At 49.1% G+C, this 22701-nt stretch overlaps 1 protein-coding gene and 1 long non-coding RNA gene across 14 annotated transcripts in view; one reads left to right on the forward strand and one right to left on the reverse strand.

Annotated features, from left to right (window-relative positions):
* The window catches only part of IL1RAP (interleukin 1 receptor accessory protein), a 45639-nt gene extending 23391 nt beyond the window's left edge, over positions 1-22248 (reverse strand). Inside the window, exons 1-3 of one of the 12 annotated variants that reach the window (XM_084528697.1) lie at positions 6913-7174; positions 6622-6709; positions 6237-6304 (exon numbers count right to left, since the gene is read on the reverse strand). In XM_084528697.1, the coding sequence (XP_084384823.1) occupies positions 6237-6303 (67 nt within the window). In that variant the 5' untranslated portion in view covers position 6304; positions 6622-6709; positions 6913-7174. Of the gene's footprint in view, positions 1-6236; positions 6305-6621; positions 7175-8722; positions 8950-13954; positions 14251-14836; positions 14956-21027; positions 21166-21978 lie in introns of those variants that run through there. The other 11 variants (XM_084528695.1, XM_084528698.1, XM_084528702.1 and 8 more) reach the window with 11 other exon arrangements.
* LOC311441524 lies at positions 15108-19858 on the forward strand. 2 transcript variants are annotated; one of them, XR_014696012.1, is made up of 4 exons: positions 15108-15223; positions 15600-15677; positions 17787-17866; positions 18552-19858. It is a non-coding gene; the product is annotated as an uncharacterized lncRNA (long non-coding RNA). The 2 variants fall into 2 exon arrangements; XR_014696013.1 differs by having other exon boundaries at positions 15114-15375.
* Positions 22249-22701: the final 453 nt, after the last annotated feature.

A 22701-nucleotide genomic window follows, 5' to 3' on the forward strand; every position in this document is an offset into this window, starting at 1 on the left:
TGTAACACCCTTCAACATCAGGCATCCCAGTACAGACTGCTCCTCAGAAGCCAAACAAAGCTGAAGAAAGTGGCTTCTCCACACGCAAAGCAGAAAATGAGAGAAAAATAATGATGTTGCTTAGCTGCACAGAGGTGAAAACAGACATTTCTGGAAACCTTTCCCAACCTTTAATTTACCGCACTGATTTACCCCCTAGGGAACTGAACACTGAGTACACCCAACTGAAACGCTCCCTTCAAGATGTGTCTGCAGCACCTATTAGAAGCACCCACACAGCTAAAAATGAGATAAAATTGGTGCAATTATTTGGATTTTCAAGGGGAGACAAACTGCAGAACCCACGGATTAAAAATAAGAAGAGAGCAAGGCCACATCAAGAAACACAATGCCCTTTTTTCTCCCTCCTGTTTAGCAGTTCTGTGCAGTCATTTTAAGTATGCTCACGGTACCTCCATTTAAAGAAAAAAAAAAAAAAATCTCCACCACAAAACCACCAGCTCCACCCTGCTTCCACCCCATCTCTCTGTCCCTCCCCTGGGGCTACAAACAAAAGCCTTCCACTAGCTAAAACTTCTGCAAAGAAATATAGAGCCACTCTTGTGACAGGCCATCCATCACACCAGCACAAATCATCCTGCTATTTGCCAAATTGATGCATCCTTTGTAGTCATCTCCAATCCCTAGGAGGGGGCCCACCCCACGCAGAGAGGGGCTGTGCTGACATTTGGGATATGCTTTTCCCCACTCCATGCCACCAGTAGTATTAAAGGGGGCTGTACCATCTTCCTACTTCCTTCTGCATTATCTTAAGGCAAAGCTGAGCTGAGTCCATCTCTCTGCGCAGAGGGCAGTCACACCAATGGTTAGCTTGATACGAGCATCAATAAGGCAGAAAGCCGGTCCAGGAAAGCAATTAAGACTGAATTAATCACTACCACCTCTAAGAAAAAATTTCCCCCACCCTTTTTCAAGCGCACAGCAGTTTGCCAGCGAGTGGGAAGCAGAGGAAGCCAGGCTGAATGGTGGAGCTGCTCTCGGAGTAAAGGAGGCACCAGCTGTGGCCAGCCGCCACGCGTGGGTGCGCTTTCTATTCACACGGGTGCCAGGAGCGCCCACGCTTCCACTAGGCCTGGGGTTTTGCTTTCACACGTGCAGCCTGCATAAGAGTGTGGCACAGCGTGCTCCACAACAGCATGTTTTGTTCGGCAGCTGAGAAATGAGGCAGCGTAGCAGGAGAGCATCTCCCACTTGGCCTGTACTCCATCTGACCACACACACAACCGAGGAAGGGTGGCACCAAGCAGAGTGAGAGAGAACATCTCCCGGTGCTGGGAGAAGAAGCAGATCCAAACACTCTGAAATCAGTGGGTATGAGAGGACTCGGGTAGCCCCAGCCTAGATCAGCTAGCTTTTCGCATTCATTCCCACCATCTCCAAAGCAGAGACATTGGTCAGAGGGTCTGGAAATTGGGAGGAGCTCAGCACCACCTTGGAGGCTCAGCCTAGAAGCTGCATGAACTCTGCGGGAGTTTATAATCTGACTTCCAGTGTGAACACATCAAAAAAAGCCTGTCATAGCCTCACTACCTCCTTCCCCCAGCCTCTCCAACATAAGCGAAAGCGGTGCCAGCACAAACCTCCTGCGATCAGCTGGGAGGCACAGCGTGCAGCCCAGCCCCGTGCGTGCGTTCCTGCTGCGACGGCACCAGCAGTGGGGCTTCACACTTCTCCCAGGGCTCCTCCTGCCGTGCTGCTGAGCTGCAGTGCTGCTGTGAAAGCATCTCCACAGGATGCTGCTGACAGAGCAGCATCTCCCTCTGAATGCTTATCATTTCAATACACAGGATGGACAAGAAAGGAAGGAGGAAAGAGACTCGGTGTTTCCAGAAGCACTTATACAGTGTGGTTGATAAACTTCAGGTCCTGCGAGTCTAGTTCAAACAGGTGTGACAGCCTGTGCTTGTGTCAGCTTCACAAAAAACAAGCTGTGTGAACTTCTGTTGACTTCAGCACAAGCCAGGACTTCAGAGGAAGCAGCCAGAGCATGACATCCAAAAATGACCAACCTGTAACAGAGCCCACAGCACTCGACTCAGAGCCTCCTTACCGATCAAGCAGTCTGTAACGAGGAGAAGGGTGGTTGTTGTTTGTTTTAAGACTCCTCCACAGTGAGCTCTGTGCCTTCACTCTCTATCTGTGATTAAAGCTGTGTTTACTGAATGTGGCACAGAGTGTTTTGGTTACCTCCAGCAACCAGGCACACAAAAAAAAAAAGTGTTCAGTTTTCTCTAGCAAGCTTGACATGTTTTCCTGAAGGCTTTAGAGGAAAAAAAAAAACACCATGAGATCAAAATGATAAAGGTATGGGTATGAACTGCTTCAAAGCCTGAAGGAGAAAAGGAGCAAATAGCTACTTTCCATCCCACTTCATTGAGGAAATTGCTGCATGAAGCAAAGTAGAGCAGCACAGGAGGAAGAGAGAGAGAGAGAAAGAGAGATAAAGAGAAAACAGAACAGCCTGTTGCAATATTATCTGTATGAAAGGCAGAGGTGGTTTGCCTGATTCATACCATGATAAAACCATGCTCAAGCTGGCAGGGACTCTTCCACACACCCGGGACATCCAGTCAAGTCAAGGTCCAGGCTGAACTCCTGGCCCTACCATGGACTTGCAGAATTAAACCTGTGCAGCCTCGTTACTGCACTGAGCCAGGGTCTTGGTTGCATCCCGTCCTTCTTAAAAGACAGCAAAAGATCCTGCACTGTGACTGCACAAGTGACCATCTAATACTGCACAAGTGACCATCTAATACTGTAACAGTGACATTCCCAAAATGAGCTTTCTTCCACACGTTTCTGCATTTCTGTGCAGAAAGGTCACTCTGCATTCACGTTTGTACAAAACTCACCCCCTCTCGGCCTCTGTGGCCAAGAAGAGGAAGTGAACACTGTTCCTCTCTCCTTGCCAGGCATGATTCTGGCTGACACGGAGAGAGGCTGAAGGCTGCAGCTACGTGTAGACACCCTGGGTAGCTCCATCCTGGAGGTTTTGTCTCTACTTCAGGGCCACACACACCTTTCAACACCCTCAACTTCATGCCCTCCAAGTGCCATAAACTTCTACAACTGCAGTAACTCAGACTGGTATGGATGGTTATAAAATCATGTCCTAAATTAGGACAGCAAGAAGCTGCGATGGGAAGAGTAGGAGGAAGTCAGGAAATCCCAGGAGAAGATGGTGGGGGAGGGATTTAGTCTCTTTAGAAGACAATAATGCAGTTTAATCTATTTTTCTTTTGACTTTACACACTAAAATAAGCTTCTCAGCTTCTGGGGCTGTCACAAATCATAAGGAAAATAAGGCCACTGGAACCCCATCAGTAGAATAAGAGCGATACAGTAATAATCCTGAGGAGCTGCGCAGGGCTTTCCATCTTCAAAGTGTTTTACAGACAGTAATTTATTAATCCGCAGATTTCCCCTGGCCACAAGTAACTACTCTGCCTCTCTGCAGAGAGCAGGGAGACACAGGGTGCAGACTGACACTCGAGAGGGAGTGCAGAAGGCAGCTCTAACCTCCCAGGCCAGACCAGAGCTCCTGGCTGCCCTACAGCTGCAGGTATAAATCCATTCAGGATTTGAGCCCATGCTGGGCTCACCCTAACACAGCCTGCCCAATACCCCCAGAGCAGCTCTCGGAGGAGTTTCTTACACAAGCACGGTGCCTCCTGGCACTGAAGGATTATCTGTGGACTGCTGTTACCTGTTAAATCAGTATCTAACATAGTCCAGCTTTGTTTGAAGACAAAGGGATAACATTACTTTGTATTCATACTGACTGTTACTGTCTTAGACTGGTTTTTCATCTCTTAAACCACTGTGTATCTACATCACCCCAGTGTTGTCAAAGAAGTCATTAGAAGACTGAAACTAGGTTCATTGGTTTTTGCTGTCTTTTTTTTCTGAATAAAAAAAACATTTGGGTTCATTAAGCATCTACAACACAAGTAGAGATCTAAGCCTTATTTCCATCTTAAGGATAGCTTAGCAGAGACAAGGAAAACAGAAGACCCTGAATACTGTTGCAAACAATGTCCCAGAGGTCACATGTAAGGAAATCAAACCCAGGCACTGCAGATTATATATAGTTTCAAGACCAGAAGATATTCGCCCATGTGCACAGCATGAACAAGTAGTAGACTCAGGCATCCAATTGAAATGACAAATTCCTTCCCTTCCCCAAGCCTGTTTGTATCCCACACTGTATAGCTACTTTCACCTGCCTGCTCCTTCCACTCATCACCTCCCCTTCTGTCCTCCCCAGGCAGACCATGCCCTGACACAAATCCAACCCACCTTGTCAGCCAGGGCTCATCTCCATGACGATTGAGCCAGCAGAGGTGCCCAGGCAAACAGTTCATACCCATACACAGATCCAGCTCTCATCCACACAATGTCCTGTGAAACTGGGCTCCAAGGCATCTGAAAAACTTCAGCTGGGATATTTAAAGTGCATTCAGGAGCCAGGTGCCGTGGTGCAAGGCCCACACCTGCATGGAGCTGCTTGGTGTCAGGAGAGCACTGGGGCAGCTTCAGGCCACATCCAACCTTTCTGAGTTCCCTCCCCAACTTCTGCAGTTAGGGAAGAAATTAGACAGCCCAAACACCATACACCATTACCAGCGCATTTCCAGTCTCCCACACGAGACTATTTATGGCTTTGCTGGGGTGAAACGGGCTTTAGCTGCCTTTTGGTGCCAGCCACAGGAAACCACACAGCATAGCAGAGGGTTGCACAGGCGGCTGCCCCTCCATCCAAACACAAACAGCCATGAAAGCCCATTAGTAAGGACAGTAGATGTTCTGACAGCCAAAGTGGCTTATGGCATACACAAAACAAAAAAGAGCTCTGCACTGAGCAGTGGGTCTGCCATCCACAGACATCCAGAAAATTAAATGCATATACTATAGCAGCATTGCTGAAGAGATGTTTCAAGTGATCATGTGTCCCATGCATCACCCTTTGACATTTATCTTCCTGCAACACTCTACCATGACTTTAACTATACCGTACAGAAAACCTGAGGAGGAATATTTAAAAAGCACTAAACACCACACAGAAAAGCAGGGAGAGCCCTGTCAGATCACTTGGCACGAGCCTGTGTAACCCAAATGCCAAACTCACTCTCTGAGCCTTCAGAGTTGCTGCCACATTTCCTGGTCAGTCCCCACCGTGTCAGACCCAGCTCCCAACACCCCACAGCGACTGCCTGGGGAGGTCACCATGCTGCTGTGACAGCAGGACGTCACATCAGCAGCAACAGAACAGCAGGTCCAGAAATCCACACAGATTTTCCCTGAGAGCAGTGGATCTTCATGGCTGGGTCCCTCTTTTCCAGGCACTCCTAACACGTGGGGAGTGGCAGAAGAGACCTGGGCAGTGTATTCCTTCTCCTTTGCTGTTTGTTTGCCAGCACTGCAGAGAGGCAAGCACTTTGGGGGGTGGGCTTGCTAAATCCCCAGGGTTTATTTCTGATTGCTGTCCCCTCAAAGCCACTGCCTGTTCTTTCCTCCCTCCCCCTTTGCCTTCTGCAAATCGTGCTGTCTCCTTCCACCCCCAAATAGGAAGTCCAGAGCCGAGACGCACACAATCTGCCTCTTCACCAGAGCCCGGCTGACTGCGTGCCAGGGGAGCCGTGAGCATGACAGCATATTTCCTGTCAGGAAAGTGACTCAGTGAGACGGCTGCAAGAGCTCCTCTTACCCGAGAAGTTCCCCTCTCCCCTCACATTGCTGAGGCATGAGTCAGAAGCCGAGAGCCAGAATTTCAGTCCCCTCCGGATCCAAGCAGAAATAGAAGATTTCAAGCCCAGGTCCTGCCTGCAACTCCACAACAAGTCGCTGCCACGTGCTGAGCCCTGGTTTCATGCCTTGCAGAAGGGGAATAACAATGCTGACCAAGCAGGGAGACTTGAATTTGCAAAACGCTTTTAGTCAGAGATGGTGGTTTCCACTATCAGTTTGCTTACGTACCCGTTCACAACATGCTCGTAGCCACTGTGTGACCACTATACAACCCCTAAAGACAGCCAGTGTTGGCAAAACGCACAAAGACAAAGCATTTTACACATGTCCATTTCATCCAGAATATGTGCAAACACCTAAAATAACCTAAAGTCAGTTTTCTTCTGCTGGCCTCGGCTGATTAATTCCCACAATAAGCAGGCACTTACCAGAGCTGCTGCAGAAGGGGATCACGCACAGCCACAGTGTCACCAGCAGGGCACCGACCATCTTCATCCTGCCAACACAGTACACCAAGGGGTTCTGGTTATTCCATAACACTTCATTGCTGCAGGCATTTGTTACTTTTTAAGAAAACTGAGCATGTGTTTATTCCCACAGATCCTTTGCCCACCCACAGATCCTTTAGTTCTTGTATATATATATTTTTCATTAAGACACTCTAAGAAGAGCATCAATCTGCATGGCAGTGTTGTCCTGCCCACGGGAGCTCTCCCAGCCTAGGAGGTGACAGCTCAGAAGAGGACAGCCAAGCCTCTTTATTCACTGGAACAGCCGATATTCATGCACACAAAGAGTAAGGAAGCTACTTGCCTGTCACATACAGCAGGGGAGAAATCCCAACTTTGAGGTTTCAGCAAAGGACTTCAATATTTCAGGAGTCATTCTGCCAGTGCACACACTTGCTTTTCAGAAAAAAAGAGGGCTGAAGCACATTTGCACCAAACACACACCTGACTGCTGGGCACAACAAAGGCCCACACAGAGCCTCTACAGGGCCTGCACGCTGCTGTGGCCCTACAGAACAGCCAGCCCACCAAAACCTCCCCACACGGGGCAACAAGTCCCAGACTTGTGCACACTTCAGAAGTAATCCAGACAAACCTTTGTACTTCCTAAGGCAGGCAGAAAACAATCCCAGGCTTCTCCTGCTATTTGCTCGTTTCCTGTAATTTGAGATGAACGAACGCTGCCAGTTTCACTTGCCACGTGCTCTGGTGTTTGGCATTCGGCTTGCTCTGAGAGCTGCTCACTCACTAGATTTAATTTCCCCGTGTTTCTAGGCTTTCCAGGACACAACCTAGAAGCTGCTAGTCACGAAAGCTGACATTTTCCAGGCACTCTTGTTAATGGAGCAAAGGTTGCACGTGATATTCCTGGGTGCCGTCAGAGCACAGAGGGAGAAGAGATGGTTAAAAAGGATGAACCTCAAAGCAGCTCAGCCCTGCCAGGCAGATGTAGTAATGAGCACGGTGACACTGCCAGGAGCACGTTCCTGAGGTGACATGGAAGACTGTTCCATCAGAGTATGCTGCAAGGGCAGGGAGAGAAGCCACAGGGCTCCCTGAAACACGTCCCTCAGAAGCCTCTCCATAATACACACATTATGCTGAAGGTCTTCAGGCACAAGCGGAGAGCGGCTAAGATTGCACAGATTGCAGGTATTAACAAGAATGGGATGTGTGAACTACTCGAAATCCAGCAGCAGATATTTAATCCTTCCTTTTCAATGCCTGGATTTGAAAAGCCTTGGAACAATGCTTTCCCTATGCTGGGCTCATCTCTAAGAGACAAAAGGGAATCTGGAGCAAGCCCGCTCTTCCCTGCACAGCCCACGCACCTGGCTGCCCTGGAAGCCAGGAGTCCTTCAGAAACCTGCGGGCCGCTGCTCAGTTGTATTCCCTGGGGTCCAGCTGAGACAGCCGGTCATCCCCTACCTCTGTCACCCAAATTGACAGGGCAGCCACTAGCCAGACCCCCTGCTACAACCATCTATAACCACCTCCAATGTCACACAGGAAGCCTCCATGGGGAAGAAACACAGTTAAGTACATCCATCCTTTGGAAATGATCAAGAACGGTTGAAACATCTTTGCACCATTAGCTTGGCAAGAAAGAACCAGTATGTTACACCTTTGGTGGCAATTTAAGAGCTTCTGGGGATTCAGATGCTGGAACAGAGGACATATAAACAGCAGGAGATCATTTCCATAATAAAGTTTCTTCACAACTCCCTCTCCATTTGTCATTAGATAAGTGCACAGCACGTCCTAATTCACCCTTATTTTCCACCGATTCTCTCCTGTGTTTTGCACAGATCAGACTGAATTCAGACCTGACCAGGCAAACAGGAGCAACTACTGACTTTGGATGAGTTTCTCCCCTTTAGAGCAAGGCCATTCATGTGGCCTGAGGCCAAAATAAACTACTACGTTTCGCTCTGTGATACATAAACTCTGCAGTGAGCTAATATTTACATCCATTAACTGCTTGTAAGAACACACTCCTTTCAGCGGTCTCAGAGCCAGTAGGTCTGTTCCCAAGAGCAAGGTATCTAGAATTCCCATATTCTGCCTGCTAAGATGGAAATTCTCATTTCTTTTTCTACCTAGCTATGAAGTCAGAAGTCCTGCACAGCTTGATTTACCTCTGGTTCATTCCAGGCTCTCCAGAGATTTTATCAGTGGAGACAGACAGACACAGAGCTTGTCAGATTACAGCAATTTCTCCATTACTGGATTGTGAATCGTTTCTCCTCAGCCCTGGCTGCTCTGACACTTTATGAAACCCACAGGGCACTGAACCACAGGCTGGCTGAGGGGAGCAGACAACCTCCTCGATGCCCTGACCACCCTAGCACTTAAAAGCTGAAAGACCCCCTTCAATGCTGCTAGAACTGTGATGCTTTACTTACATGGCCCAAAAAGCTGTGATGTGCCCCAAAGAGAAAGGTGTTCACAGAACAGTCCCGTTGTCACGCAGTGTGGTCATTTATCCCCAGAAGCACAACGTGTTTCTGCCCGTGACATCAGGAAAAGAGCATTGCACCCATTTTGTCGCAGACAGAAGAGATGGGTTTTGTAATGCTGTAAGCAATCGCACTAAAACCCACCCGCTCTTACCAGGAACAGAAGGATTTTTCCTCAGCCTTTTCCAGCAACCTGCTTCTTTGTTTCGTGACACCGGAAAGCATGTTGTAATTTTACCAGTACGTGACAACTGCAGCAGTGACTGGTTAACTTCTTGCACAATTTGGCATCACTGCCTGCAAAACCAGCACCCCTGGCTGCAACTGAGGAGCCAGAAATCAGGGAGTGCAAACCCCAAACTGCGCTGGTGGGGTTCCCCCAGCTGTGTTCACCCAAATTGGTCACAGACCTCAGCTCCGGCACACAGGCAAATTGCACAAAAAGCAAACCCCAACAGGAGCCAGGAATAAATCAGTGAGCAGAGGAGCATACCAGCTCAGAAATCACACAGCAGCTAGACAGCAGGTAATCAGAGAAGCCAGAAGAAGGCTGGATAGCTCAGATACATCCTCAGCACTCCAGGAACTTCTCACGAGACCAATATACTCTGAAGTGTTCTTAATGCCTCCATAAATTAACATGTTAATAATAATTCATAGAGCAGTTGGGGAAAACAATTCACCACCGCCGTTAAGAATCCTATTAAGGAATTTATTTTCTTTCTGTTTCTGAGTGCTTTCTTCTTCAAACTTTCACCTTCCACCTTGTCTGCTACTGGGCAAGAAAGAAAAGGAGCAGGGGGAGCATGGTCATGGTGGGGTCTCCTGTTCTCAAAACCAAGGTAGTAGAGAGGGTTGGTTTTGCATTTGATACTGACTAAAAGCAGACTTACTGTCACCAAAACACATGGTGTTTTCATATAAAACATTTTTTTAAAACACCTTTCCCAAACAGATCTAAGTGAGGGATTGTTCACTATTGCTTTTAGCAGCATGGACCCCACAAAGCCTCTGCTTTTTCCCAACAACTGTAAAAACAAAGACATATCAAACAATTAATGAAGAGAGCTGCTCTCAAAGTAGCTACTGTACACTTGTTCTTAAAGACAACCCTACTAATTCTACAGAACAATGCCATATTTTAAGAAACTGCCTTTGCCCCTTCTAACTACAGGCACCCAGAGAGATCTGACAGCCTTTTTCCTTTTCACTGAAGTCACACTACTGTACACAGAACAAAAGCACCCTTCAAAACATAGCCACTAAGTGCTCTGGCTGAAAGGGCATTTAAAATAAAACAGTTGTTGGGAAGAGGGGAAAAAATAAAACTGCTCTGGTCATTTGAATGGTGTTACATATTTTTCATTATGTAATTCTGTCCCAAGCCCCTCTGAGTCAAAGGAATTTGAGAATACAGGACTGGCTCTAAGAAGAGGGATGCTGACATTGGAAGACAAACTAAAAACAGAGTAGGCCAGCTTCAGAGTTGCTTTGTTTCTAAACTCAATAGGTTTGGGGCTCTTCGGGGCACCAGTAAGGGAACAAACTTCTGGGCTGATGCTGCCAGGGCTTCAAAGCACGCATCAGCAAGAGAGCCCCACTCCCTTTGCTGGCAGGCAAGTTGGCTGTGCAGGGCCGTGCTGCATAGCGGGGCCAGCATGCAGGAGACAGGCAGGGCTCCTCTGCTCCCATGTCACCGTGTGAGCATGAGCCCAGGGTCCCTGCATCCTCACACAGCGCTAAAGAAGGCTGCTTGATGCATTTACTGTGTTTCTTATGTGTACAATGAAAGCAAAATTTAGAGAACCCAAAAGGCAGACAAAGGGTATCTGCAGCTGCCTTTGCAGCCTAAGTAACAGAAAGAGAAAAACACTGAGTGGGAAAAGGCTTTTCAGGCTCCAGGGAACACTTTTGCTTTTCAGTACATTTAGGACCAAGGCAGACAATAGGGAGGATTATTGTAGCATAAAGCTTGGTGCCACTTAGCTGGGACTTGCACAGCTCATGCTGCCCCTGCCTCTCCTCCCGAGGCCATTGGGGTGCTGAGCAGCACCAGCCTCTGCTACAGAGTCCGGGTTTCCACTCTCATCCCTGCCTGAAGCAAAGCCACTCCTGCAGTGAGTTTGCCAGCCCCTTGGAAAGCCCTCCCAAGCAATGTAACATTATACTAAAGCCCCTGGAGACATGAGTTGAAGGACACGTGACAGGTTTTGGAAGTCCAGCCTTCCCTCTCCAGGATGAAGCAGCACATTTATCAACATTAAACCAGCAGTGGTTTGATAATGACCACCACAAGCAGCTGAGCACACTTTCTCTGCTCTCACAAGCTTTGTCACATCACTTCAAACACAGGCCCACTGACCAACAAAGGGTCCCAAATGCTCTCCTTCAAAAACATATTTGCATCTCTCCTAAGTGCAGGGAGCCCATTTTGCAGCAGCTCCATGAACCAGGCACATTTTGGCAGGCTGTGCCAGGGCTAAACCCATCCCTCAGTCAGGGACAAGCACAAGAGCAGCAAGCATGACCCAGTCAGCACATCTTGGGTGACGCATCCGCTGCGGAGACTGCGAGACCAACACGGAAATCCCATTTTTACCACAAGCTTTGCATATTACCCATGGTTGTCCCTGTAGACCTTCCACCCCCCAGTTTTCCCATCCTCAGAAACTTGTGCAGGCAATTGTGCACCTAACAGCAGAGCAGGCTGAAAGCATTTCCTTCTGAGGTGTTTCTAATACAAAGGCAATTTATGCCATCAAAAACAAAGGAAACAGATTTGGGCAGACAAACTTTCTCTACCAGCTAAAATCACAGCAACAATTACACACTTGCTTTTGCAGAGAGGGGAAGCAAAGGAAACTAGTGGGAGTCGGATGGAAAGCTGCCCTGGTGAGACAGCTCCCCTGCTGCCAGCACAAAGCACCTTCTGTCCTCTCTGGCCAGAGCTGGTCTCCATTACACCATCTCTGGAAGCACTGGGAGCTACAGCACTCACACTCAGCTTTACAGCAACTACTCCCCACCCAACCAAAAAATAATAATTAATGAAACAAACCTATTAAACCTGACCTGGAAGCGATCTTCTTGGTCAGTAGCTCAGCCAGCTCCTTGCCAGCTCCCAGTCACAACACCAGGCTAGCAGGGCAGCAGCCTGCTAGGTTCGAGCATCCCATGCCCTGCCTGAGATCCCAGGGGAAAGCCAGGCTCATGGGAGCCCTCACAGGAGTCCCATGCACCCGCCTCTGGTGCTTGGCAGCCGACCCAAAGGAAAGCTGGAGCTCACTGCCCTGCCCAAAGCCAGCCTGCCTACACAAAGGGCATCAGAGTGGGAGGAAGGAAGGATTTCATTTCCTCCTGCACATCATCCTAAAGCCCTGCTGTCCTGAAAGGACACAATCCTTTCATCACCTTGATTTTAAGGACATCCTTTGAGGCAAGACGTATTGACCTCTAGAAACATTTTTTCTTCTGCTTTTTTTGACAGCAAATCCTGTGGATGAACAAAACACAGAGGTGCATCACCCTAGGGGTCACACAGGGAAGCGGGGACAGAACAACTCCCAGGCTATTTCTGCTTCAACCCAGCAAAGCAAACTGCAGCAGCAAGGTGCCCGTCAAAGGCTGGCCAAAAGCTCCAGTGAGCAGAGAGCAGCCTCGAGCTCAGAGGCTCAGGGGAAAGTGGGAAGAGGTTTCCTGGGAGCAAGTCATTTCTGGGAGCTTTCTGGTGGTGCAAGCTTTGGCTCCATCAATGCTCATCTGCTTAGGTCACAGGTGACTGCCAAGCAGGAAATTTGTGATGTATTATTGACATTTAGATACCATCTCCTGGAGTCCTTTCAGCTCCAAAGATTTAAAGCTAATAATCAGAATTCAGAGGAAGTGGCCATTTACACACACACCAAGAAATAAAAAAGGAAAATGACCCAGACAGGCGAAGAGGAAAAGAGAGGTATTGAAGATACATCTGGAGAAAGCCATCATTGCCACCTTTCCTTTTCAGTTCTTGTGGGGTCCTCTCAGGGCTTGGCAAAGCAGAAGTGCTACAGATCCTACACACTGCTCTGCTGGAGCCCAGGGTGCCACCGATTATACTCTGGCAGCTGCTTAGCAGGCAGAGCACATTGCATTTCATACATTTAAAATAAACTAGTTCAATAATCCAGCATCTCTCAGAAATGTATGCACACCTGGACAGGACAAATAAACAGCTGTGACTGTTACAGAGAGATCTGTGGAGTGGGCTGAAGAGGGACAGGCTGAGCCACAGCTATGAAATCAAACGGCACAGATTACTAATGCATACATGCTGGCCACCAAACAGTTCAAACACCAATCTACAAGAGCACTTCTGTGCTCAGGCAAAAGGTATCCAGCCAAGATTTTCTATTTTTTAAGTCTGAATAGCCAGGGAATGAAAAGCTTCCAACAGAGCTTCAAAGAGAGCTGAGACCTTCTGCGAAGCCAGACAATGCTTCTATTTTGGATGGCGATGTTATAGTGAAAGAAGAGCTCCAAGAAACACCAGTGTGCTGCCCCAGCAGAAAATAAACTGACAAAATAATCTTTGCACAGGAAAAAATAAAAATAAATATAAATCTGCAACCAATGTGGCTTAAAGACCTGGGGAAACTTAAGGAATTCAGATTCCTCCCCCTCTTCAAGAGCCCTGGTGAGCTCCTGTGGAATATCTGGAGACATCTGAGAATGAGCATTTCGTTTATACATTCTTCCCCTTGACCTTTTTAATAGCTTTTAGATGTAGGCAATGCCACTGCCTTCCTTAAGAGGTCATTCCACTCTCCATATGGATACGGCAGCACATCCACATTGCACAACAGAGCACCCAGCAGCAGTCCCCAGCTTGCTCAGCCCAAGGCTCTAAACCCAGAGCAGAATGCAGACCTGGGCAGGTCCCTCAGCTGGGCTTACCGTCTTTCATAGGAGCAGCTTGGGACTCTCAGACCCAGAACAGCTTTCCCAACAGCATCTCCTTTTAAGCACAGCAAGTGCTTGGCTCCAAATGCCAGGGAACAGCAGTGTCTTTGCACAGCCCACCCGTCACAACAGGGACAGCACAAGCTCTGCTAAGCACTAGCTGTAATAAGCTCTCAATATCAAAACAATAAAAATAAAATCACTCTCTTTAAGTTCAAGCACTTACTGCCAGGTACATACCTGCTCTTTCACTTTGCCTCCTTCCCTTTATACCCGTCAGTGCTTGCAGACCACATTTCCAGGATGGCTACTCAGCTCCAGCCTCTTTCCCATTTAATTTCCCACAGCAGACAAAAAATCCCAAGCACCCTGAGGCACAACGCAACGTCTCACTTCCCCTTCCAAGCAACCTTCTTACTGTGCAATTACCACAATCTCCCCCTCCCCCCATGCAGACTGCAATGTTTCCAACACTACAGACAAGCTTATCCACACTGCTGCTAAGGGATGAAGAGCTGGTCTCTAACCCTTCCTACAGCATAAGGAAAGATTTTCCTCAGGTGACTCCATTTATCTTGGGATGAGCAAGATATTCAAGGGTAAAACCAAGCCAACTGAGATTTTTCATTCTCAAATTTGGGCCACACAGGGTTTCCAAACCTGGCATTACTTATAATCAGGTTAATTTAATTGCATTTAGCCTTATAATGGGCTGGTCCCTACAGAGAACTTGCTCGGGCTCTGTCTGTACCAACCCCAGCCTTCAAACCATGGCACCCTGAAGTTTTGAGTCCAGCAGCCTCCTGCAAGGCTCTCCTGTCCGCTCTGTAACCCCTGCACCTACAGGGTGGGAAGGCCAAGAGGGAGCTGCAGGCAGCAGCAAGCTGTGATTGTCATCGGTATTAATTATTTGGGGAGAATGTGATCTCTTGAGGGCAATGAATTCATTTCTCCAGCTGAATGACAAACAAAAGGCAATATAAGCACTGCTGACATTTCTAAAGGAGCGGTGACACGAGGAAATACCACTACACATTAAAAACCCTGCTGCAAAGGGATATAACACTGAAAAGTCTCCAACACTGTCTTTCTTGAGCTCTCTCAATGCCAGGAAATGGGTACCTCGATATTCTCAAAGCTGCACTGACCCCTGCCCTGGGCTGGTCCATTGCCACGAGGAAGCAACTGCTGAGTGCCCTTGGAAAGTTGGGTTGAGTTTCCCTCTTGCTCTTTGATACTTCTTGTCAACAACTACAAAGTCATCACACCTGGTAGGCAAGGAAAAAAGGCTTGTAGAGGGGAAATGTGGCCCACCTGGGTAGCCACAGAATGGGCCATTCAATAGGACTGGCATGCCAGGCTGCTAGGTGTGGCTCTTCTGTGTGATGGAAGAAGAGGGCACTGCAAACCTGGAGAAAAGCATTTCCCTTCTCTGCAGCCTCCCAGGGAGCCAGATTAAGTCAGGGTCTCCCTAAGGTCCCCACTGCAGTGCCAGACAGAACCGGGGAGGTGGAAAAAGAGAAAATGCAGTGAGGCTGTGGCTGGTTTTGCTTGATGGAGAAGGAGGGAAGACAACCCATGGGGCTTCAACTGTAATGGGCACAATTTGCTTGAGTGACACTTTCTGGGATTGTGCAGCACACCAGTGCTTGTCTGGAGAGGTTGGGTGCCCTACTAGCCCTTGCAGCCTGCCACCATTATCGTGTTAGGCAGCAACATGTATCTCCTCCCCTTATCAGGATCCCTTTTGTAAACATGGGCTGGAAGGAGGTTGTTCTTAGGGGTGGGGAGGGGTAGGCAGCTATATCCCAGCAGAACAAATCCAATTACATATATTAGAGTGAATTCGTACAGCCTTCTTGTTCAGGATAAGTATTTTCTACAGATCCTGGAGCTTTGAATCAACAAACTGCTGATCAACATGTGTAGGTGGGGCCCTGGATGTTACCACAGTGGGATGGAGGTGAGGTTATTTTAATTCTGGTTCTTGGTGAAGTTTGCTTTTTGCAATAATGTCTGCTTAAGGAAAAAAAGAAAAGAGAGAGTGGAATTTTGGGCTCCCACCCCTGTGCTGTGCTCCTGTTAGTCCCTAACACTGAAGTTTTTAAATAGTCCACTAGTTTAGCATACCAATATGAGTATCTGGTTAATCTACATGAAGCCTACAGAGCCATTTATCACTGCGTGTAGTGTATGAAAAGATGTAGTGCCTCCCTGGTAATCAGGCATCAGGCAGTGTACAAACGGCTGTCCCCTGAATTGAAGACATTATCAGAGGCTCCTAAAATCTGTGCCTCCATTTCTCTAGCCACATTTATAACAGCCTCTCCCCACCTCGCACCACAGCTGTGCGTCTTAATGTCTCTAAAATGCTTAGAGATGCTGAGATGAAAGATGACATATGAGTGCAAAGTATAGATTAATTCCCCAGGCTCAGCAGCCACTGGAGCTGATGGGGATAAATGTACCACATACCCACCACAGAAAACTTGGGTTTGAGCCTGTCTTAAACAGTAAGTACTTAAGCAGCAGTTCCCTTGGAACAAGTCCTCTTTGGCTGGGCACTGGGAGCCCCAGCAGGCAGGAAACACAGAAATGCAATATATGACTATGAAAAATAGATGCCTTTCCAGAATAAAGCCTCAAACCTGTTTCTATAGAATTTGGTAGTGAGATTTCAACTCATTTCAGTAGGAGTACAACAGAGCTGTTCAGGTTTATCCGCCAATGTGTTAAGAACGTGGCCAAACATAATTTGAAAAGCTATTTCCATTTCTGTTTGTTTTTTAAATGATTAAAAATCCAGTTTAAATATTGCAAGGAAAACTTGAAATTGAGCAAGATAAGTTCTGGCTTCCTTCCGAGTAGAAGGCAAACCCCAAAATGCTACCGCAGATCTAACAGATGGGAATTATTTTTCACTCTTTAAAAGTCTCATTCCTTTGCTCTGAGATTAACTGTAATTAGCTCATTATTTACATGTAGGACAAAAGGTAAAACATAAAGAAAGGCAATTGCGACCACAAATAACAGGCAGAAAAAGGCAAAAAATAAGTAAAAACTCCCTCTAAGAAGAAAGTGCCACATCTTTCTCACCAAGCAACATAATTGTTATAAATATCGAGTTAAACAGCTCCGCAGCATCCTGTCAGCACTAAGGATAAACATTTAGGTCACAGCTTTGCAAGCTTTTACACACAAGTTGACTGAACATATAAGAATCGTTCTCTGAAGATCTGAAAATACCACATGAGTGGACAGGATCAGGTCTAAGAGAGCCAAGATATTCCATTACACTTTTATGTCAGTAATGAAAGGGATTAAGCAAAACTGGAATCAAAACAAAAAACAAACAAACAAACAGCAGCTTTTCTAGTTAGATACAGGGTTATTAAAAGTTTTTTGTGTTTTGTTTTGTTGTTTTTTTTTTAAAGTCCTATTCTAATTCTGATAACACCTCTGCTCACTCAAGCTGAAGAGACTAAATTATTTGTGCGAGGGTGTGATTTGCTGCCTCCCAGCTGCACCACAAAACTGTCCGTGGAGCTGCCTGCCCAGGCAATTACCCACCTCTTAGTGGGGTATCTCCAGGCAGAGCCCCAAGCTGACCGTGTTAAACAGTAAGGTTTGCCCAGCCGTGGTAAGTGAGATGTTAGTGGTAAAGAAGAGTAAAGGAGCTTGATGGCAGGCAGTCTCAAATAGCTCCGCACCAACTGGGCACCCTCCTGTGGCAGCTTGGGGATGCCTGCAGCTATGATGGATGCAGGGTGGGAGTGCAGGACCACGCAGTGCTCCTTCTCAGGCACCTCCCAGCACCTGGAAAGAGCTATTTAGCTCTGGAAGACCCCGCTCCAGGTGCGATTTCCAGGGTAAAGGGTCTCTGCTCCCAGGAAAAGCCTCCTCCCACCCCTTGACTCAGCCTAGGACCCAAACCAATTTCTTATTGTCTGCCCATACTCCCCCACACCACACACAGCCTTTAGGTTAGCATCCCCTTTTTGTTAACACATGTAGACCTAAAAGGACTCCGTGAGAATTAATGTAGGGTTTTCCTATACATGTAAATATGGAGTGCAAGAAGCAGGAGGAAAGAAGAAGGAAAGCAAGCAGGTATACATGACACCAGGACCTTTGCTCTGCTCACCACAGAAGGTAAGAATGGGAATAATTCTCCCCGATTTACTGATACACAAAAGTGAAGCTCTGGCTCCCTTACACTTTCCTGTTCTTTTCCTAATGCTCTCTCAGACTTCTATCTTCAGCCAGTTATCCTTGCTGCAATTTTGTTAAAACTGTAATTGGATAATCTCCCAGACCCCAGGGAAACCCTTTGTCAGAGGAATTCCTGCGGAGGTAGCTCCTGTTTGATAAAACTGAGAGCTGATAAATGAAGAAGGGACTGACTGAAGAAATGATTCTTTGTTCATAGTAGAAATCCTGTTTTACTAGCAACTATTTGTAAGGAACCCTATAACAAAATATGTGTGCTTGTACATTCATGTTCCTGTATTTTATTTTCTATCAAATAAGACTCTAAATCTACAAATATCAGGATTTCTCTATGCTTCTCATTGGGAATTTGGACCTCAGCCTGTGCACTTACTACCCTTGACCTCAGAGATCCCAAAGGCGTAGGCACCTCTGGAGCTTATTTCCCCAAATCTGTTTCCTTTTTGCACTCTGAGTGTACACATGGCTCAGTCGCACGCAAAAGCCCCATGTGTAACAAAACTTCGGTGAGAAACATGAGATGAGCCTTCTGCTTTGCAAACACATTGGGGAGGAGGGAGGAGAAACCCTAAAACACCTCCCAGAACACGAAGCTCTTTTGTTCTAGTTTTACAGCGACCAAATCTCAGCCATCCGTTCTGCTGCTGGTGGAGCCGAACAAAGCGGTTACAAACAACGTGGGGAAGGAAACCCACCGGCCCCCGAGCTACACCCAGCCCACAGGGTTTTGTTGAGGAAGTCAGCTCAAGCATGGCAAACACAACCAAGGGCTCTGCTTTCCTCCTGCTCTCCAGCTGGCCCACCCTGCACAGCCGGAGGGCCACCAGCTCTCACCTGCCAGGCACAGCTCGTGGGGACACCAAAATCCATCCGCTGTGGCAAGAGAAGGGCTGGAGAGGAAGGAGGAGCGCAGGCAATGTCTGAACTGCAGGCTTCACCATAGAAAGTGTTTCAGTTCCCAGATAACGTGGCGCTGTTCACAGATTTCAGCTTATATAGGCTTTTCCATATATCTATTTTTATTCACGAAGCATTCCCGGTTGCTGTATGATGAAAAGAAGGATCGGACAGCACGGATGCTCTCAGCTATCTGAACACGTTCACATGCTGGTTGTAATCTTCCTAACTGTGCACCTTGCTGATGCTACCTGTGCTCTGAGAGCCAAGCCAGGACACTCCTTGGCCATGCTGCCAGCTGCAGGGGCCATCTCCATGGCAAGTTTTTGCAAGTCAGAGCCTTGCCGAAAAGGGAGGGCATTTGACAACAGTGGGGAACCCGGGACAGATGGGAAAAGACATATGAATTGTGTGCCTGCCAAAATAGCCAGCATAAAAATCCAAACATAATAAGTGAGAGGAAAGAAGAAAGAATAATAATAATTAAAAAAGCATGGTCTTGCCTCTTTTTCTGTGGGAGCAAAACGCTTCTTCCCTGGTGCTGGCATCTGGCACATGCTGGCTTTGGAGGAACGGAGCTGGGACAAGCTCTCCCTCCACCTCCTCCTTCCCATACGCATATTTATGAGCACAACATTAGAGCGCCAGGACCAGTGAGGAGGCATTCCCCATCCCTCCACATTTCCAGGCATCATCTAACCTCCTGCTACACTGCTCACCCACCCCCCTGAAGTCTCTCCCACCTACACAATCCTTCCAAGCTCATCAGGGTGACCTGGCCCAGGTATGAGCCTGCTCTAGCCCAGACCTGGCAGCACTCATCCCCATTGCACACCAGCAGCACTCAGATGCAGGATACCTGCACAGACCTCAAAGATGGGGAAGGAGAGAGCCCAGACATGTTCATACACAAACTTTCCTTCACCGACTCTCAGAGGGACCTGGCACGGACAGATTTGAGCAAGTACAGCTCTTCCCATGCACTGTGTAGACACTGAACTCAAGCTACACCCAGAAACATGGAAAGAAAGTCACAGGGCTGCACGCATGTAAAGCTGCCCTATGCTTGCATGCTGGCACTTTGTTAACAGCTTAACCTCTTGTCCCACAGCTCCCTGTTCCACCTCCATGCAGCAGCTTCTACCATCCCAGCTTACTGCTTCCACCATGCCAGATCCTCACAGCCTTATTCCCCAAGCCCATAAATATCCTGCAACTCAAACCATCCAGAAATGGAACGAAGGCTGTTGTGGAAAGGATGCTGCGAGTGACTCGAACCACTCTACACCAAATCCAGGTAAGGAGGACATCGGGTTTTAGAGCTTAACCCTCTCAGGTTGCCCTTCCCTGCTCACCACAGCCAAGCAGGCAATGGGGGCAGAAATCTGGGCAATGAACGTTCCCACCAGAAAGTCCTTGGGCTGGAGTGATGCTCTCTCCATGCAAGCAGGAGAGACTCTTCCTGCATGGAACACAATACTGCACGTAAATCTTCTGGAGCTGCCAAAAGCAACCTGTTATAAATGGCCCTCTAAGTTATGAGATATGGACTCTCCACTGCACGGTTCATAAATAATACTCCAAGCCCTCTGTGTATGGAATCATAAGTTCTGTGACAGCTCGCTTATCTGAGGGAGGACACGGTTAAAAATGGAGCACCAGGAAAATACTACTTTTTAATTACATAGCAAATAAAATAATAAAAAAAAAAAAGATAAGAAGCTTGCTGCGATCTCCCAAATCCAGAAATAAAAACCCTTTCATATCTTTCCTATGACAACGAAACTAAATGTACTTAATAAGAAAAGAAGATCTGTAAAATAAAACATTTTTTTTTCCATGCACTACAACCAGCTATTCACAAAGCAGAGGCTGGGATGGAAAGAGAGAGTGTGCCTGTGAAAGTGTATTTATAATCTGGTGTTCAGCAGCATCCGAAGGCCCTGCGAACAGGATCCCAGTATGCTGAGCACCGTGCAGACACAGCCTGAGGAAGCAGCCTGAGGAACAAGCACGGCCACTGCACCGAGGGGAAGTGGCAGTGGCACAGAAAAAGGCCACCTGAAGAACTGGAGCCCTGATCGTTTCTTCTCCCCCCTGCCCTTTCAGGAAAGCATTCCCACCCGACCTATTTCCACCAGACCCCCTCCCACAACAGAAGGGCACACGCTGCCCCCAGCACACACCTGCCACCAGCACCTGCTCACTTGCAGGCGCCTTCCTTGGACGTGTCCCTTCCACTTTATTTTCCTGCCGCGGCTTGAAGCTGTCCCCTTTCCTCTCCCCCTTCCATTCTAACCGGAGAGACCACGTATCAGGCCGGTGCGTTTGCAATGCAGACGAAAATTAAAGTTGCGTTTATCGCTGGATAATCCAAGCGTCCCTGGCGCAGAGGAGGTCCACCAGCGACCCGCTCCGCATTTCGGGCAGCGGGGCTCCTGCAGCTCGGCTCTACGCCTTCTTTAGCATCGGCTGCGTCCTCTGCCGAGGTGCAAATCCGGCAGCAGCACACGCCGCAGGGACCTTTCCCCTTCCCCTTGTCCCCTTGTCCCCTGCTCCCGTCCCCCAGCCCGGCCCGGGGGCGCGGAGCTGCGGGTCCCTCCCGGCAGTTCCCACGGTGCGGGGACCTCGGGCTCCCCGTCGCCTTCCCGACCGCAGCCGAGTGTTTCCGCCTCTTTATTTTTTTTTTTTTTAGGGGTGATTTTCCTCCGCCGGGCCGGCCGAGAAGGGGCTGATTACCGGCGGCGCGCCGCGACCGTCCGCAACCACGCTGGAAGCCGCCTCCTCCACCCAAAACTTTCCCTCCGAGTACGGGAAGTTCACGGCCGGCCCGAGCCGAGCCGTGCCGAGCCGAGCCGTGCCGGGCCACCCTTCCTGTCCCGGCGCGCAGTGGGGCTGCGCCCCCCTCCTGCTGCCCGCACCCTCGGGTCCCATCCCCTTCCCCATCCCCATCTCTATCTCTATCCCTATCCCCATCCCCGACTTTATCCCCAATCCCATCCCCATCCCTTTTCCCATTCCCATTCCCTTCCCTTTTCCCATCCCTGTCCCGTTCCCATCCCTGCTCCATTCCCATCCCTGTCCCGTTCCCATCCACGTTCCCGTCCCCAGCCCCACGCGCGATCACCGTGGCTCACCTACGCACGCGAAGAACGCGCGCCCCACGCGCGCCGCGCTCTCTCCTTCTTCTTCTTCTCCCTCTTCCTCCTTCTCCTCCTCCTCCTCCTCTTCCTCGGCCCGCGCTCTCCAGCCCCGCCTCTCCGCTCGTTGCACCGGCGAGGAGGAGGCTCCTGGCCCCCCCCCCCGGCCCGCGGGGGGCACTCGGCAGCAGCCGGGCTGGGGGACCCCGGGAGGGAGGCAGGGGGCTCGCAGCCAAGTCCCCGCCGCGTCCCTCCCGCAGCTGGCGGGGTCCTGCCGGCAGGAGGCGGGTGGCACGGCCACGCGTGGGCCAGGGCTCCCCCTCCTGGCCCGAGCTGCGCTCCCAGCCTGGAGCTGCTCGGGGGGGAGGAGGAGGCGCGGCCCCAGCGCTGCGGCAGCCCCCGAGGAAAGGAAAAAGGGCTGGGGGCGAAGGGGCTCCGTGCCGAGCCCCCTCTGCCCACCGCAGAGCGTGGGGAGGGAAAGGGGCGTGGGTGGGAGCCGTGGCACCGTGCTGCAGGTGTTGAGGGAACATGCACGCTGTGCCAGGACGCTTGCAGGGGATGCTGCGGGTGCTGCTCCGCCAGTTTTCATACCTGCATCTCCCCTTCCACATCCCCAGAGGCAGCCCCACACACCTGGCCCCCAGCTCGCCGCCTGCAACACCGGTACTTTTTGCCCCAGCCCTGCTCCAGGCACGGTGCTGGGTTGGTGATGAGCTTGAG

This window comes from Aythya ferina (assembly GCF_964211825.1).
Source record: "Aythya ferina genome assembly, chromosome: 9".
Taxonomy (NCBI): Eukaryota; Metazoa; Chordata; class Aves; order Anseriformes; family Anatidae; genus Aythya; species Aythya ferina.